This window comes from Echiichthys vipera, assembly GCF_963691815.1.
Source record: "Echiichthys vipera genome assembly, chromosome: 2".
Taxonomy (NCBI): domain Eukaryota; kingdom Metazoa; phylum Chordata; class Actinopteri; order Perciformes; family Trachinidae; genus Echiichthys; species Echiichthys vipera.
Window position 1 is genome coordinate 11,050,892 of NC_139827.1, and position 16,121 is coordinate 11,067,012.

The window sequence follows — 16,121 nt, forward strand, 5'->3', positions numbered from 1 at the left end:
TTATTTTTTAAATTCAGTTTTATAGTGCTTGCAATTAAGATAAACTACTGTCTGTATTTGCCTCATATTTTCAACGTCTTGTGGCATCTACAGGAATATCCAGATGCTTCCCTGAAAAGTTGATTTTGTCAGACATCACAAGGTGTTTTTTCTTCCTCTTCCCAGGATCAGAGTTACAGTTGGGGTCAGGCGAAGGTGAGGCAGGGTTAGCGTTAAGTAATTAGGTTTAAGCTTGCTTTAAAGGCTCAGAGGCTGAGCGCAACTTAATGAAATATCATCTGGCCATGTTTACGGTAACCCGAGGTCTTGTGTCTGTGTTTATTTTTGCAGAAGAGAGGAAGTACAAGTGTCACCTGTGTCCTTATGCAGCCAAGTGCAGGGCTAACCTCAATCAGCACCTGACCATCCACTCTGTCAAGCTGGTCAACACAGATACTGAGCAGATCGTCAGTGCTGTTACAGCTGACTCTGCCGAACGCAAGAACTGCCCCTACTATTACAGGTAGTGATAACAGACCAAAAAAGGCTTTTTTTGGTTGATCTGTATCGATGCCTAAATATATCCTGATATATTTCCTGATGTTATTTTCTCCTGAACTACTTTATTTTGTTAATCTGTTTAGAGATGTTCAGATACAATTTTTCCCTTCCCCATATCGGTTCTGACACCTGAACTACGAAGAAGAGAAGAGTTACACTGTACTAGCAGACCGAACTGACTGGAAAGACTTGAAATCAATTCTTCTTTGCCGCTCTAAAAACAGTAGCAACTTGCTGTGTAGGCTGTTTGAGAGCGGCAAAGAACAATTGATTTACGGGAAAACTGATGTGTTATCCAGGTCAAACCCCTTTAAAGTTGATTCTTTCCTGGTCTAAATTATGTGGTATTGTATCGGTGCATAGACGCGCCCGTACCCATCCAGCAATGTGCGCAGTATCTGAGGCATTTCCAATATCAGTATCAGTGCAGCTCTAAACAGTTATCAATTTTCTCTATTTTTGTGTATTTTATCTGGAAATGATGCCTATTTGCTTTTTTTTTTTTTTTAAACAAAGGTTAAATGAGTAAAACAGACTCATTTATTTTTATTAAATACAGTATGAAGCTACAGCCAGGAGCCGTGTAGTCCAAAGAAAATAAAAATCCACCTACCAGCACCTCTAAAGCACCCTAATTAACATGCTTCAAGTACAGCAGTGTTTGTTTGTGGTTATACAGGGGGTTATGTGCTCAAGTAGTTCTTATTCGGGTGTAGTGACTTCCTGGAGTTGTGACGACAAGGCTCCTTGGTGAGTTTTAGGTATGTTGGGATATAAAGAATGTAACTTGGGACAGAGCCAGGCTAGCTGTTGCCCACTACTTACAGTCCTGGCTGTAGCTTCATATCTATTGTACTCTACTGTTGCATTAATACTTTTATGTAGCTAATGATGTGAAAGGAATTCAACCACAGCATGTCTCTAGTGTAGAAATATTTTATTTTGAATTACCTTTATCTTTTTATCTTTTCTATTAGATAAAAAGAAATGTGTCCACGCTGTACCACTTACCAAATATGCAGACATAATATAACACTAAAGCTGACGGTCCCCCTCCTGTTATTCTCGCCATCTTCCTTCCCTTTCCTCTCTGTTCTCTGTCCAGCTGCCATGTGTGCGATTTCCAGACGGAGCTGAATGCCCAGTTTGTCAGCCACATGTCGCTCCATGTGGACAAGGAGCAGTGGATGTCCCTGCATGAGGAGAACGACATCACGTTAGTACTGACATGCAGGTGAACGACAATCCCTGGTGATGCATGGCGTTCCACTGGTTCTGAGTGACAGAATTAAGTCAGTCTCTGTTGTATAGACTGGTATAATGTAGGGTTGGAACTAACAATATTGTTTTTTTTTCAGCCGTTCATCACAGCGACCTCTTCACATTGCGTTTTTTTCTAACTAGCATTGAAAACTCTAAACATGCAATTTATTACTAAAACAAAACACAAAGAAAAGATGCAAAAGTGGCTTTTTTGCTTAAATAATTACTGAATCAAGTTTTGCTGTCTCTCGATTGCCTAATAATTTAATCGACTAATCGTTTCAGCTCTAGGGTATTGTTCTTGTGGCTGCTGTTCATGCTGGGTTCTCAAACATGTACTGGATAGTATTAAAGTGCATGAAACCTCTAGATATTATTGATGATTTATGAAGTTATTTTCATTTACTCTCACATGTTAGAGTGGGTGGTAGCTTACACATTGTGGCTCTTGTTCACAGCTCAAAATAGAAATACAGTGCAGTACTTGGACAGTGACACATTTTCTATTGTCTTGGCTCCCTACTCCAACACACAGGCTTTAAATTTAAACAATGACTGACATTAAAGGGCTGACTCTCAGCTTTAAAGAGAAGTGGGGTTGGATGAGGTACTTATCCGTAGTCAGTGTATGGCGGTTGACACGCCCCCAGTTTGGAGGAGCAGACGGAAGTACAGGCGCGGAAGCTAAGCAACGTACTGCTGTGGAGAAAGGCAGCAGCAAAACACATTTTAGCCACCTAAAAAATCTATATTAGTTTTAAATGTACCAGGGTAACCATTTTTTTTTTAGCTTGTTTTCAGTATTTACGGAATCCTGCTGGCTTTGACGTCATCTGAAAAGAAAACCGACACTGTACTCGCTGCGTACTGATCCACTGACTGCTGCTTGATAAAGTTACAAGAACTACCTAGCGAACAGGGACATACAAGCTTTCAGACAAATGGTTAGACCATAATAAATGTCATAACAATAATAATAATAATAATGATAATAATGATAATGATAATAAAAAACCTTGCACTGGGTTAGTCAGTAATTCATTCTCTTGTACTTTGCTGCCATGACGTCTATCTGAGTTATGTTGCATTGATACAGCAGTGCAAGGGGTTATCTCAAACTAACACTGTTTAGTTGGAGTAGTTTAGTTACAATCAATGCATAGCAAATGTTTGAAAAGTGGGTTGCTTATATAACCGGTTAGAAATCAAATTGGGGATGAAGTCTTTAACTGTATGGAAAGAGTGTCAAATAAAGGTCTAATAAGGTTTTCAATTTAACTTATGGATTCCTGCCTATATCCCTATATCTAGAATATTGTTTAGTGCTTTACCTTGCCATCAGACAGCCCTTTCTGAAGCAGTTATATCCACATAGGCTCTCTTCAAAGCCACTAGGCTCCTTTGACAAAAACCTTAGTTTTACCTCACAGGACACCAGTTGGTGAATCCAAACACAAAGTTATACAGTAACACAAACTAATTCAGCAAGGCAGCGGTAAACCAGCACCGCTTGTGTTCTGAGAGGAAAAATGACTGTTTTTGTAACAGTCTGGTAGAGTCTCTTTGAACAGAGCATGGGTAGATATAACTGCTTCAGGTGCCCATCGAAAGAGCTGCCTGACATGCACTTTAACTGGTTGATTTTTTTGGCTTACATAAATTACACTGCTTAGCTTCTGTGTAATCCTGCCTGCCTCTCCAAACTGGGGGCGTGCTGACCGTCATACACTGACTATGGATAAGTACCTGGTACAAACCCACTTCAAAAAATCCAGTCCCTCCAATTTTACAATTATTTGTTTGGTCAATAAAATGCCTGAAAACAGTGAAAAATTACCAAATTGACACGTGGAAACATGCTCGTCTTGTCTGGCCAACAGTCCGTAAACAAAGAATATTCAGTTCACTGTCGTAGAAGACTAAGAAAACCATCAAAAACTCATATTTGACAAGCTGACACCTGTACATTTTTTTTTCATTTTGCTTAAAATAATGACTGATGGTTAGTTGATCAACAAAGTCTGTGCAGATAAATGGATCGACTAACTGACTAATGGTTTCAGCTACTTTCCTTTCAGATCCAGTGTGTTTAAGTACAGATCCGACACAACAAACAAGCATCACTGTCTAAATACTTACGGACTGTAATGTATCTTCCTGGTTTTCTATTGTATGAGAGTAAAACAAATCAGGACAAGACCACTTTAAAAAATCATAATGCAGGAGTAATTCACACTTCATAAACACAGAGCTATGTGTCAGTTCAGAGGACACAGGGAAAGACAAGCCTCCTCCAGTCGACCTTCTTTGGTTTTTAAAGCTGCGGTTGTGAACCCCTGTTGGTCGATATGAGTGTTTTTGTCTAAAACAGCTTTGTCCAGTTTATTGCTGACGTTTTGCTCTTCCACTGTTCCTCAATGTGTGTGTGTGTGTGTTTGTGTGTGTGTGCGCTGATTGTATGTATGTGTGGGTGGGTGGGATTGTCCGGCCTAGACAGCTGAGGGGTCTTTCAGAGGCCACAGTGGCCTTGTTTATCTGAGAAGGTTGGCCCTTATCGTGCCTGAGGGGAAAAAATCAATAGGCCTTGGGTGCTTTGGAGATGAGATGGGTTTATGATGCCACTGTGGCCATCTTTTAAGTCTCTCAGCCTCGCTTGGCATTTATCTCATTCTCACACAAGATGGACACCATCACCGAATGCACACAAATGAACATGAGTGGCAGCTCTCACTTTCTACCTGCTTCATGTGGAGATTTTAGTAATTTGTCATGCTCCTGCCCTGCAAAGTGTAAATGTTTGTGTGCTTCATAGGGTATGGTAGACAGAGCAGTCCTGACACACTGTAAAAGGCTAGTTTTCTGGTCAACTGTGTGGACACGCCCAGGCAGGAGATAGCTGAGCTCAGCTCAGCAGGTGTCATAGTTCAAGCTGACCCCTGTGAAGACTCGACATGGGGAAAGGGTTGGTTGGGTGCCCTCCTCTGTCGGGGGAGGGGGATTATGTGACGGTATTACTTAATATCTACCCTGGATACATTGGCAGATAGGCAGACTTTGCCTCCTTATTCCCGTTCTTGTATCATGAATGTTGCCAAGCAATCTCAAGCGAAGCTATTCTGTAAAGTAGGAAATATTTTTCAGTTGAGGTGTGTTTCAAGGTCGAGGTCCAGTGGCTCAGAGCAGTGCCTTTCTTTCTTCTTCTTCTTCATTTTTCTTATATTCTGTGGCATTAGCCTTTTGGATAATGTAAAAGGAGGCAAGTGTATGTTAAATACTGCAGCACAGGAGATAAAAGGTCCCTCCAGCTGGCTCAATACAGTATTCAAAATGCAGCTACGGCTGCGCTATGAATGACCCTGATTTCTTTAAATTTGATTGAAGGCAATTAATCACATCTTCTATTACAGCATAATTTCTTGTGTGTGCACTGCATGGGTACATTCTTGTATGTTTTAGACTCGTGTGTGCCTTTATTGAAAAGATAGGTCAACCATTTCAGGATCCGTGCAGCCTTTTCTCCCTCCTTTCTCTCCGTCCTCCTGAGTGAATGCCCTTTGTTGAGCTGTGCCCTGAGATGCTCCCGCCATCTTAGCTCCTTCGGCCATGACCCGTGCTCCTAACCCCCCCTCTAATTCCCTCTCTCTTCCCAGTGAATTGCAGACTTAGAGAAGGGGATCAATAAAAGCACACTGCATCTTGATTTGACTGGCAGCAGGGCCTCTGTCAGAGCACAGGGCTATCGATGCTGCCCACTTGTACTCTGTTTGTGTGAATTTCAGTGTGTGTGCACGCACATAACGATGGGGTTCATGGAACCAATTTTTCAGCATATAGGATACCCCACAGTTTCTCCAGGGTTTCAGTTAATATTTTTGGGTTTACTTGGGAGCTGGTACAATTCTTCCCCACATTTGGTTTCTTTTTAATTGCTTGATTTTTGGCATCTATCCTCGTGTCCAGGTCTGATCTCAAGGAGTCCCCTTAGCGAGACCAAGAGCACCTCCTCGTCCCTCTCGGCCCTAAGTGACTCACTCAACAGCTCGGAGGGTGGAGACCTCACCCATGGTAACGAAGAACTCAGGGGCCTGCTCGCCCCACCCTCCTCCGCTGGCAGCCAGTCCAGCTCTGGAAGCCACTCGGGATCAGGAACTGAGGACAAGTCTGACAAAGGTAAGGAACTGTGGGAATTATTGCAAACACGTTATTCATTTTAGTGTCCCTATAATGAGTTTAACATTCAAAAACGCATAAGGTTTGATTGAGGGTGACTAAGCAACTATCCATTCATCTTCAACCGCTTGTCCCTATCGAGGTCGAGGTACACCCTGGACAGGACACCAGTCTATCCCAGGGCACATAGAGACATCCAAAGACAGACAACCATTCACACTCACATACACACCTAAGGGCAATTTAGAGTCATCAGTTAACCTAACACATGCATGTCTTTGGACTGTGGGAGGAACCCGGAGAAGACACAGGGAGAACATGCAAACTTGACACAGAAGGGCCCCAGCTGGGATTCGAACCAGGGACCCCCTTGCTTTGAGACGAAAGTGCTAACCACCATTTCACCGTGCCGCCCATGACTAAACAACCCAACATCAATTCCAAATTGAAAAATTTCCAGATTGTTGCACACATGTATGTGTCATCATTTGGCCCTGTCCACCTCAAACCAGTTAGAGGCATAGAAAAAAAAAAAAAAACAAATAAAAATCTCAAATAACTATAACTGTTGTAACTTCAGCAGGAAATTGTGTGTTCATGTAGGGCCACATCCCTTGTCAGGTTTATTTAGATAAACACATTTATAACAGAAAGTTTTTGTTACAAACTTGGGGTGTGGAGTTTGGTAAATGTCCACATCCACCAGCTTTTTGAGGTGCAGTGCAATTGCAGCTGGGAATTTTGCTCTTGTACTCTTTATATGAGTTGGCATTGTTGAACCTGAGTCTGAACTCCCTTTGCTTCTGCTTTTAGAGTCACTGAGATTTCAGTAACGCTGATTCTGAAGAGCACAACCAGACTCTGCAACAATACCATCAAATTTAAAACAGACACAGTCTTGACTCACCTTCTCCTCTTTCCTTCTCTACAGGCTTTGAGTGCGTCTTCTGCAATTTTGTGTGCAAGACGCGTAGCATGTATGAACGGCACCTCCAGATCCACCTCATCACGCGAATGTTTGAGTGCGATGTCTGCCACAAGTTCCTCAAGACACCCGAGCAGCTGCTGGAGCACAAGAAGTGCCACACCGTCCCCTCCGGAGGGCTCAAGTAAGGAAAGCAAGTACAGACAGAGGTTCCTAACTCCGCCCGTCCTTCCCCTCCCTCACCCTGTCAATTCACTATACACAGAAACACACATACAGTATATACACTGTCATTGACCAATGATAGGGGTGTGCAAGTTACAGCATACTTAAAGTTCTTATCACTTTGTTAAAAGCAAAAACTCAGGCATTTCACAATGGTTTCAGTTACTTTATATGCACCATTTAACTGATCCAACATACATAAAATTATGAATCTACAATAAAACATACAAAGAGATACCTAATGTCACATACTTAAAGCTAGCTGACAATGTCTTGGTTAATTTACATAAGAGCTGATAGTAACATCCATACTGTACAGCTGAAGACAGAAACACAGATTTGTTATCTAATTTGAAGATTATTCTAGCCATGTGTCCTTAACCAGTTAACCTCACTTAAATGCTCATTATCTGCAGCCAGAAAATTAAATGATACAAGCTGTATCTCGACAGCCTCGTTTGGCAAGTATAACTTATTAGACAGTGGACAGTGGGGTTTGCAGCGACTGCTATGAACAGAAGGGAGAGTGGAAAGGAAATGGACCCCTCAGGGTCTGTTGTTCCACTGCCCACAGCTAACAGCCATGCCAAAGAAAAATATCTGATGAAACCTGCATTCCAAAAAAGCTACTCCCCCCGCAATCAATACAGACACTTGTATAAAATCTGTTGGCACAGCTGTCAAAAATCATCATTTAGAAGAAGCTGCACAAATATCAGATCACTTACATCTGTAACATCGTTGGCTAAACGGTGACGGTACCAAAAGGAATGCATGCCTTCTGATACAAAGCATACATTTTGTGGAAATAATGACACTAATAAATAAGATACAATGTCCATTTAAAACATCCCAACCCCCTACATATACAAATACATGAACACATACTCATGCGCATACATATCTGATGTCTAATTTTAACACAAGGCAGCTTTGTTTTTTATAATATTGCCTGTTTATGTATGTAGCTCTCGTCTCCTCACATGCTTCACCATCTCCATCCTCCAGTCCCACAGGAGCCTTTGTTGTACTGTGACACGTTTATGTCCCATTTCAGGCCTGTCAAGCTAACATAAAGCCCATCTGTTGATCTGAACATCCACACTATACACTGATGATGTTAGTGTTTGAGTTAAGGCCAGTCATAATTATGAGCTTCAACACATGACAATATTTGCCATAATATAAAGGAAAAAATTAGTAAATCAAACATTTTGCATAGATTTGTGTTAAGAAACAGAAGCCATTTTTTTTTTTGGTTTGAGTTGTTCTCATAACTCCAGTCTGTGCATGTGCAGAATCATTGAGTATCATTATGATTATCGCCTCATCTGGTCATAAACAAAGATCTGTGTTCGATATCTTTTTTTCTGTGCAGCCATCAGTGGAGTTAGGATGTTCTAAAAATTGCGAAATGTCTGGATATGGTAGCATTAAATGTAAACCAGGAAGCTGCCAACACAGTTACATTGACTTTTATTTTATACTGTGGCTAACAGAACACAAACACACAAGAAGCCCCTTCAGAGCTCAAATATCTTCACGCAGCAACTTTAGTTCGGAACGCTGCGGATTTGCTGCTAGCTGTAGTGTGTGAGTGAATACATGTAAAGGAGTTTTAAATGTTTCTTCTGTCTGGTGTTAATGTTTTTGAAGCCAGATTGATTTCTTCAAGCTATCATTGAAAGAAGCAGGTTGTGGTTACTTTAGATTCTTTATTATTTAAGGGAGAGAAAAAAGAGTTTGAAGAACTGAGCTCATTTGTTTTTTTTATTTAAATTCATCAGAAAATCCACTTTTACTCAACTTCTTTGCTGTACTGTTTGTATGTGCACATGTGGGTTATATTTTCAGCCCACTGAGGTTTACACAGTCTCTTAATTTATGTAAACCACATTTATATTGGCTTTCAAAAGCAAGAGGGATTTAGCCAAACAGGTGTAGAATGAGTTAATTGACCTTATGGGCTTTAGATAAACTCCTATTGCTTTTATTTTCTGACATCCAAAAAAACAGTTAAACATTTGTTTTGCTAGATTAGTGTGTACATATGTGCACACCTGAACAATGTGAAGTGTTTCTATATATGTAGGAGTGTGTAGACAGGGAGAGAGGGAGAGAGGGCCTTGACCATTTCGAGGTTTTTCTGAGGTGATTCTGTTCTGCAGGGTTTGTGAAGCGCTTTGGGGCCCAGAGCAGATGAAAGGTGCTATTTAAATGTAAGTGCCACTCCATTCCTTCATTTCCCTTCATGTCCTACTGCTCCAATCTTTTCTCCAGCCTGTCACCTCCCCCTCCTCCTCCACACACATATACCTGATCACCTCAATTCTCCTACCATTAAAATGCCACACATACCACCATGAGCACACACAACTCTACATGACAGACACTTTTGCTTTACTGTCCTTTCCTCTTCATCATTTTATGTTATTAAATTTCAAGGTGTGTTATGTGGATTTGAATGTGTAGACTTCTCCTTCAACTGTCCTTTGCTTTTGTGTGTTGTGTCCTCCCTCCCTACATCCCTTTTGTTGCATTATCCAGGTGCCCTTTCTGCATCTACTCCACCAATCGTCCAGCGGCCATGGAGTGCCACCTTAAGACGCACTGTAAGATGGAGTACCGCTGTCGCATCTGCCAGGGACTGTGGCCCGACCAGGCCTCATTGGAGGCCCACATGCGCGGACACCGCCTGGGCAACCACTACAAGTGTGAGCAGTGTGGCTACTTGTCCAAGACGGCAAATAAGCTGATCGAGCATGTGCGTGTGCACACAGGCGAGCGGCCCTTCCACTGCGACCGCTGCTCTTATAGCTGCAAACGCAAGGACAACCTCAACCTGCACAAGAAGCTGAAGCACGCGCCGCGCCAGACATTCGGCTGCCAAGAGTGCCCTTTCACCACCACACACCCCTTTGTCTTCAGCCGTCACCTCAAGAAACACCAGAGCGGAGGAGCGGGGGGACTGGACGGAGGCTTAGGAGGAGAAGAAGTGGAGGAAGATGAGGAGGCAGGAGAGGAGGAACTGCCACTCCAGGGAACATCACCAGGGGGCTCTTCATTGCGGAAGAGCCAGGAGAAGTTCCTGTTTAGCAGAGGAGGAGGGAGCAGTGGAGGGAGTGGGAGCAACAGTCCTCTCATGAGTCTAACAGCGTCCCAGGCGCTCCAGTCTGTTGCCCTGTCTCTCACACTGGGCAAGTCCCACCAGCTGGACGCCAACGGTCCTTTGCACTGCTTGGTCAGCACTAACGGCGGCAACACCACCAAAAACCCCGTCAGCTCGAGCAGCGGCAGCCCCTCCCTCTTCCTCCCCTCCTCCCGCCACGTGTTCGAGCAGTACAGGAACTGCGACCGGGCGCACCTAATCCCCCTCACCACCTTGTTCACCCACAACAGCCGCTTCACATTCCACTCGCACCTCCACTCCAAATGGCGGCCCGCCACATCTCCTCTCCTCTTCTCCTCCAACTCGGCATCCCCCTCCCGCTCTCCCCCCTCACCCTCCTCCCACAAACACTCCTTCCTGGCCTACCTGGGACTGATGGAGAGGGCTAAGACTGTTTGACCTCGCCCACCTCCTCCTCTCCTCGCTCTTTCCCTCACTCCTCGGACGGTGGTGTGAATGACACTTGACCACCGCAGCGGGAGCAAAGTCTTTTCCAATCAGACCAGCAGAATAAGCTGGACCAGACAAACGTATTGAAGAAAAGACAAAAAAAAAAAAAAAAAAACATTTATAAGAGAAAAAGGCTGTACATGCTAAAAATGCATTTATATCAAAAAGCTGCTTTTCTTATCAGTTCTATCAATTGAATTATTACTACTTCAACTACTACTCTCTATTACCTTTTTTTCTGTTTTTAAATGTCTGAATGACTTGGACCCAGTTGCATTATCTGAGGAAACTAACGTATCTCAGTTTTATAGATATTTTTCTTTAGTTGTTTGACGAGATAAAAAGATGAAACAAAACTTGCAAGTGCTATATTTTAGTGCATTTTTGTCTATTGCTATTATGCATCGAAATAGCATGCCTGTGTTTCAACTAGCTTTGACGTCATTAGAAGCTAAATTCGAGATATCCTGAAGTGTTAGCGGTGCAACGTGGACAGAACCAATGAAACGGAATGCTTTTCATTGTAAAAGGCACGTTTCCAAAGCAACGCCTCAAACCACGCACTTACTTATTTATCAGTCTTGTACATAGTTTTGTAGCCTTTCCCCTTCCCATCTTTTTGATTTCTGTTGTTTTTTTTGTATAATGGTGAACCAATATTATGCATAGCTGCTGCCTGATATCAGCTCTGTCTCAGAATATATATATAATTTAAATGGGTTACTAGCTAATATTATTTTTTTGTAAGCTCACAAAACAGAAGATAAGCTGTGATAATGTAAATAAGGAAAATCTGACCTATCATGACAAGAGATATACCGTACATTTCTAACTCATTTCTTTGATTTGATGTAAATTGTTGACAATGACTTTGCACTCGCAGGTGAATAAGCAGTGAAATAATGACTCACGACAAAGTGGAAACATTCATCCGTTATTTCTGAGACCAGGTGGATATCAGCGCAGCTTCACATGCAGAATTATGTATCACGCACCTATACTTAGAAGAGATATATGAGATAACTGTTTTGTTGAGGTGACCAGCTCTGGGTTAGCGAGCTACCCACAGCCAGGGTCACCACAGGCCGATTCCATGGTGCTTTTTGGAGCTTTTTGTAATTTTTGTGTACAAAAAAAAATTGACTTGAATGAATGTATTTTTGTTTATGTACATGAAAAAGAAGTGATACAGAAGTGTGAACAGGGACGTCTTCTGTGCTGGAAAAGATGGGAAAGTCGGTGTGTTTGGTGGCCTTCTGCGTCTTTTTCTTTCGTTTTTTTTTTTTTGTCTTTCATTTTTTTTTACTGAGCCTTTTACGTCATAATAAAACATTTTCTACTAAACTTCATAGAGAACCCATCATGAGAAAAAAAAAAAAAGCTCCTGTAGGTGCAATGATGAAGCAAAGCCATTCACTTGTACAGCATTGTGTTCAATGGCACTGGCTTCTGTTAGACCGGCAGACATGGTACTGCTTTTTGCCCCCCATCCCCCCACATCAACCTTTTGAGTTTTAATTGCACTTAATGTAGTTACACTTAAAGCCAAAAGCACTTAAACCTTTTATTTTTCCTTTTTTTTTTAAGTGCAAACATAGATCCACCAAGTTATAATGTTAAGTGGACTGTTAGTCGCTGTGAATGACTCAATCAACACCCCCTAGTTTCACATGTAGGCTTATCTAGCAGTGCAAAAGGGTTCTGCCTCTGTGAAATCAGAGAACGTAAATAAAATACAAATTGCATGAATTAAAGAGTAGAGGTCAAGCTCTCCCTGGGAACTAAAGGTCCCAGGCTAAATTGTGATAGTTTTGCACAATGCTGCACTTTTTTGATTAAGAGAATATGTATTTATCCGTAATATGCTCAAAAGTAAGGAAGTATGTTTGCGAGAAAGGGCAGCATAGTACAAGCATTTTATTTTGAAGAAAAAAAAAAGCTTTACCCATTATTAATAGTGCTTGTTTTTGTAAGTGGTCTTCAAGCCAAAATCCCTTATTGTAAAGGGATTGTTTATTATTTTCCTTATGTTCTCCTTTTGTCTGTTTTACTCATGCATTTTTCCGAATAATCATTGTTGCTTTTTTTTTCATTTTTCTACTTAAATCATGAAAGAAAAAAATGTTGATTGGACAGAGAACATGAATCGTCGAGACCAAAATGTAACTCGCTGCAGGATGTGATGTTAGGATTAAATCCGTCACGTCCTGCTCTTGAGCCTCGATTGTCCCCTTTTACACTGCTGTTTGTTTGTTCCTTTCTGCTCTATCAATGTCTGGCATGCTGTCTCTGGAGTGAAAGGAGCATCCCTCCAAAACACACACACACACACACACACACACACACACACACACACACACACACACACACACTCTCTCTCTCTCTCTCTTTGTACTATCTACGTTATCTTTTATACTCTAGTGCCACTTGGTGGAAGGAAACCACCTGAGACTTCTGGGAACGAGTCAAACTAATCGTCAGGGTCCAAAAAAAAAAGAAGATAAAAAGAATGTGTCCACTCTTGACACCTTTTTAAAATGTCTGCCTTTTATTACAGCGTAATCATGAATGGCTGCACTTCTTTATCCCCCCCACCCAGTTTGAGTATGCTGTCGAAATAGCAGCTCTATCCTTTTGAAAACCAATATTCTTAAGCACTTACTCCGTTTATTTTTGCCCAACTATAAGCAGCACAGTGACCTTTTTCTTTTTTAAAAGCTTGACTACCTTTTCAGCACTTCAGAGTATGCATGACATTGCCCCCTCTCGTTCTTTAGTCCTTAATTGTTTTTAAAACTAACTCCCTTTGTTGCATTTAGGTAACATCACACTGCACTGTCTACAATCAGTTAGCTTTAAGTTTGGCTGTATGTTATGATTAGAAAAGGCTCAGCTATCTTATCTTTTGGCACTCGGTAAAGATTGGTATGTGCTGTACAAAGCTTTTTTTTATTACTCCATTGTTAAGGCTGTACAGGGTTGTGACGATAACTGGTAAATAGATCATTTGTACTTTTTTGGATTTGTATTTGTTTTCTTTGTTTGGCATTATTTTATGTTCAACTTGCCAGGTCTAAATGTAACAGGATTTGAAAGTAAAGCTTACATCAAATATTACATCAGTTGTTTGTCTTGTCTCTGCTCATTGTTGCTTTTTTTTTGGGGGGGGGGGGTGGTATCTGGTGTCTTGCAATTTACTAAACACACAACAAAACTGTTTTCATCGTCGTCTTAGCTGCATGTTTCTTCAATGAGAATACCAGAACGCTCACTGACATTTGTGCATAAACACAGAGCAACTGTACCATAGTTGCTAGCATTTGTGCTTCATATAACAGAGCCCTTAGTCAACACACAGAACCCCAAAATCACATTTTAAGGATCTAAAAAATTAGGCAGATTTCTATTTAGCTATACTATAAAGTAGATTTGCATGTTGAAAGGTGATCTACACAGGAGAGGTGAGTAGGTAGCTATATCCTCTAGTATGGATAATACCGGTGCCACTGGTTACACTCTGACTAAAAATACACTGTAGGCTTATTAATACATTTAAAGGGACAGTTCGGATATTTTGAAGTGGTGTATGAAGAAGAATTCCTTTAATCGTCCCGCAATGGGGAAATTCAATTTTCACTCTATTTTTTTCATTTTACACACACACACACACACAATATACATGCAACTAATGGAGAGATGTTAGAGCAAGGGGGCTGCCAGTGACCGGCACCCCGAGCAGTTGGGCTTTCAGTGCCTTGCTCAACAGCACCTTGGCAGTGCCCAGGAGATGAACTGGCACCTCTCCAGCCACCAGTCCCCGCTCCACTCATGGTCTGCACAGGGATTCAAACCAGTGACCCAAAGTCTGACTTGACTATCCAAAGTCAGTGTATTAACTACAGTAGATGGCGGTCGGTGCGCCCCTAGTTTGGAGAAACAGGCAGGAGTACAAATATAGACACTAAGAAATGTTCTGCGGTGATCAGTGGCAGCTGTAAAACGTATTTTAGCCACTTGTCTATGTTTTAGGGTATAGGAAATATTTCCACCGATTAACCTTGCCATAAGACAGCTCGGTATATGTTTTTTTAAAACTTTATTTTTATGAAATAACTGATAATAACAGTTGATAATAGTTACCCTGACAGGGAACTGCAGCCGTTATCTATGCTCTCGCCAAATCCACCAGACTCCATTGACAAAAACAGGTATTTCACCTCGCTGGACAGGGCAGTTGCTGGTCTACTGCTGCCTTAATGTAACAATTAGTTAATGGGTTAATTTGTTTTGTTTGTTCCTAACCCTTTCAGAGTCACACAATAACACAAAGGCTTTTTTAGGTGGTTAAAATATGTTTAGCTGCAGCCCCCGTCCACAGCAGTACATTGCTTAGTTCTTCTGCCTGCTTCTCCAAACTGGGCGTGTCGACTGCCATCTACACTGACTAGCACCGCATACAACCCCACTTCAAAAACTCTTAAATATCCCTTTAGTGTCTACAGTTATTTTTCAACTGATATTCGAAACGCATTGTTTAAGCCCAATAAACATAACACAGTCCATACAAGGAAAAATATATATATATTTTTTTAAATTAAACTAAAAACATTATTTTAAGTCTGGACCTAATTTTAGAAAATGTCCTGAACTCTCTTCTTTTTTCAAAACATAAACGATGTTTCATTGCATTTTGTTGCATATTTCTGACATTACGCTTACTCAATCCAAACCTTAAATATGGCTGACATTAATTGATTTAAATTGACTATCTTACACTTTATAGCACATTAGTAAAAAAAAAAAATGTATGTTCATTCCAGTAAACTGTTCTTTCTGTTCATATTTAATACAGATGACAGTGTAAGAAGATTACAAAAAAATTACATCAAAACCTGATTCCACTGAAAGTCAATTAACAATAATATGCAATATTTCCCAGCCCAAACAAGGATCCTCATATTTACAATTGCCATTTAACTGCCTTTCAGATCAACTTGCACTCTTAAACTCAACTCTGCAATCCCAGTACTTAGTTATCCAAAAGCCCTGGTGGCCATTCAGTATCCCTCTCAGAGAGAATAACAAGACAAGACATAAAAATAAAGGCTGCGAAGAGATCAAACGCATGTTTCAGAGCAATAAGGGCAGCAGAAAAGAGCAGATATCACTCAGTGAGGAGACAGGGACATGAGTTAAAGAGAAGCACTGATCAGCTTTGAGGGACATAGCATTCTCTAATTTATAGCGGTGGTGTGCCATCATAATAATAAGCAAAAGGATCTGTCATGGTGTCTAGCTGGTGTTTTTATTAGACCGATGGGAGGTCTCTCTCCCTCTCCTTTCTGTGTTGTAGTAATGAAAGTTACAGCACGTTCTCGC

The 16,121-nt window shown here is 41.3% G+C and overlaps 1 protein-coding gene across 1 annotated transcript in view; it reads left to right on the plus strand.

The window, feature by feature from the left end:
• The window catches only part of znf827 (zinc finger protein 827), a 70,833-nt gene extending 57,053 nt beyond the window's left edge, over positions 1-13,780 (plus strand). The window contains 6 exon segments of the mRNA XM_083926203.1: positions 331-502; positions 1,646-1,765; positions 1,767-1,774; positions 5,764-5,973; positions 6,905-7,082; positions 9,671-13,780. Of these exon segments, the coding sequence (XP_083782329.1) occupies positions 331-502; positions 1,646-1,765; positions 1,767-1,774; positions 5,764-5,973; positions 6,905-7,082; positions 9,671-10,691 (1,709 nt within the window). The 3' untranslated portion in view covers positions 10,692-13,780.
• The last annotated feature ends 2,341 nt before the right edge of the window (positions 13,781-16,121 follow it).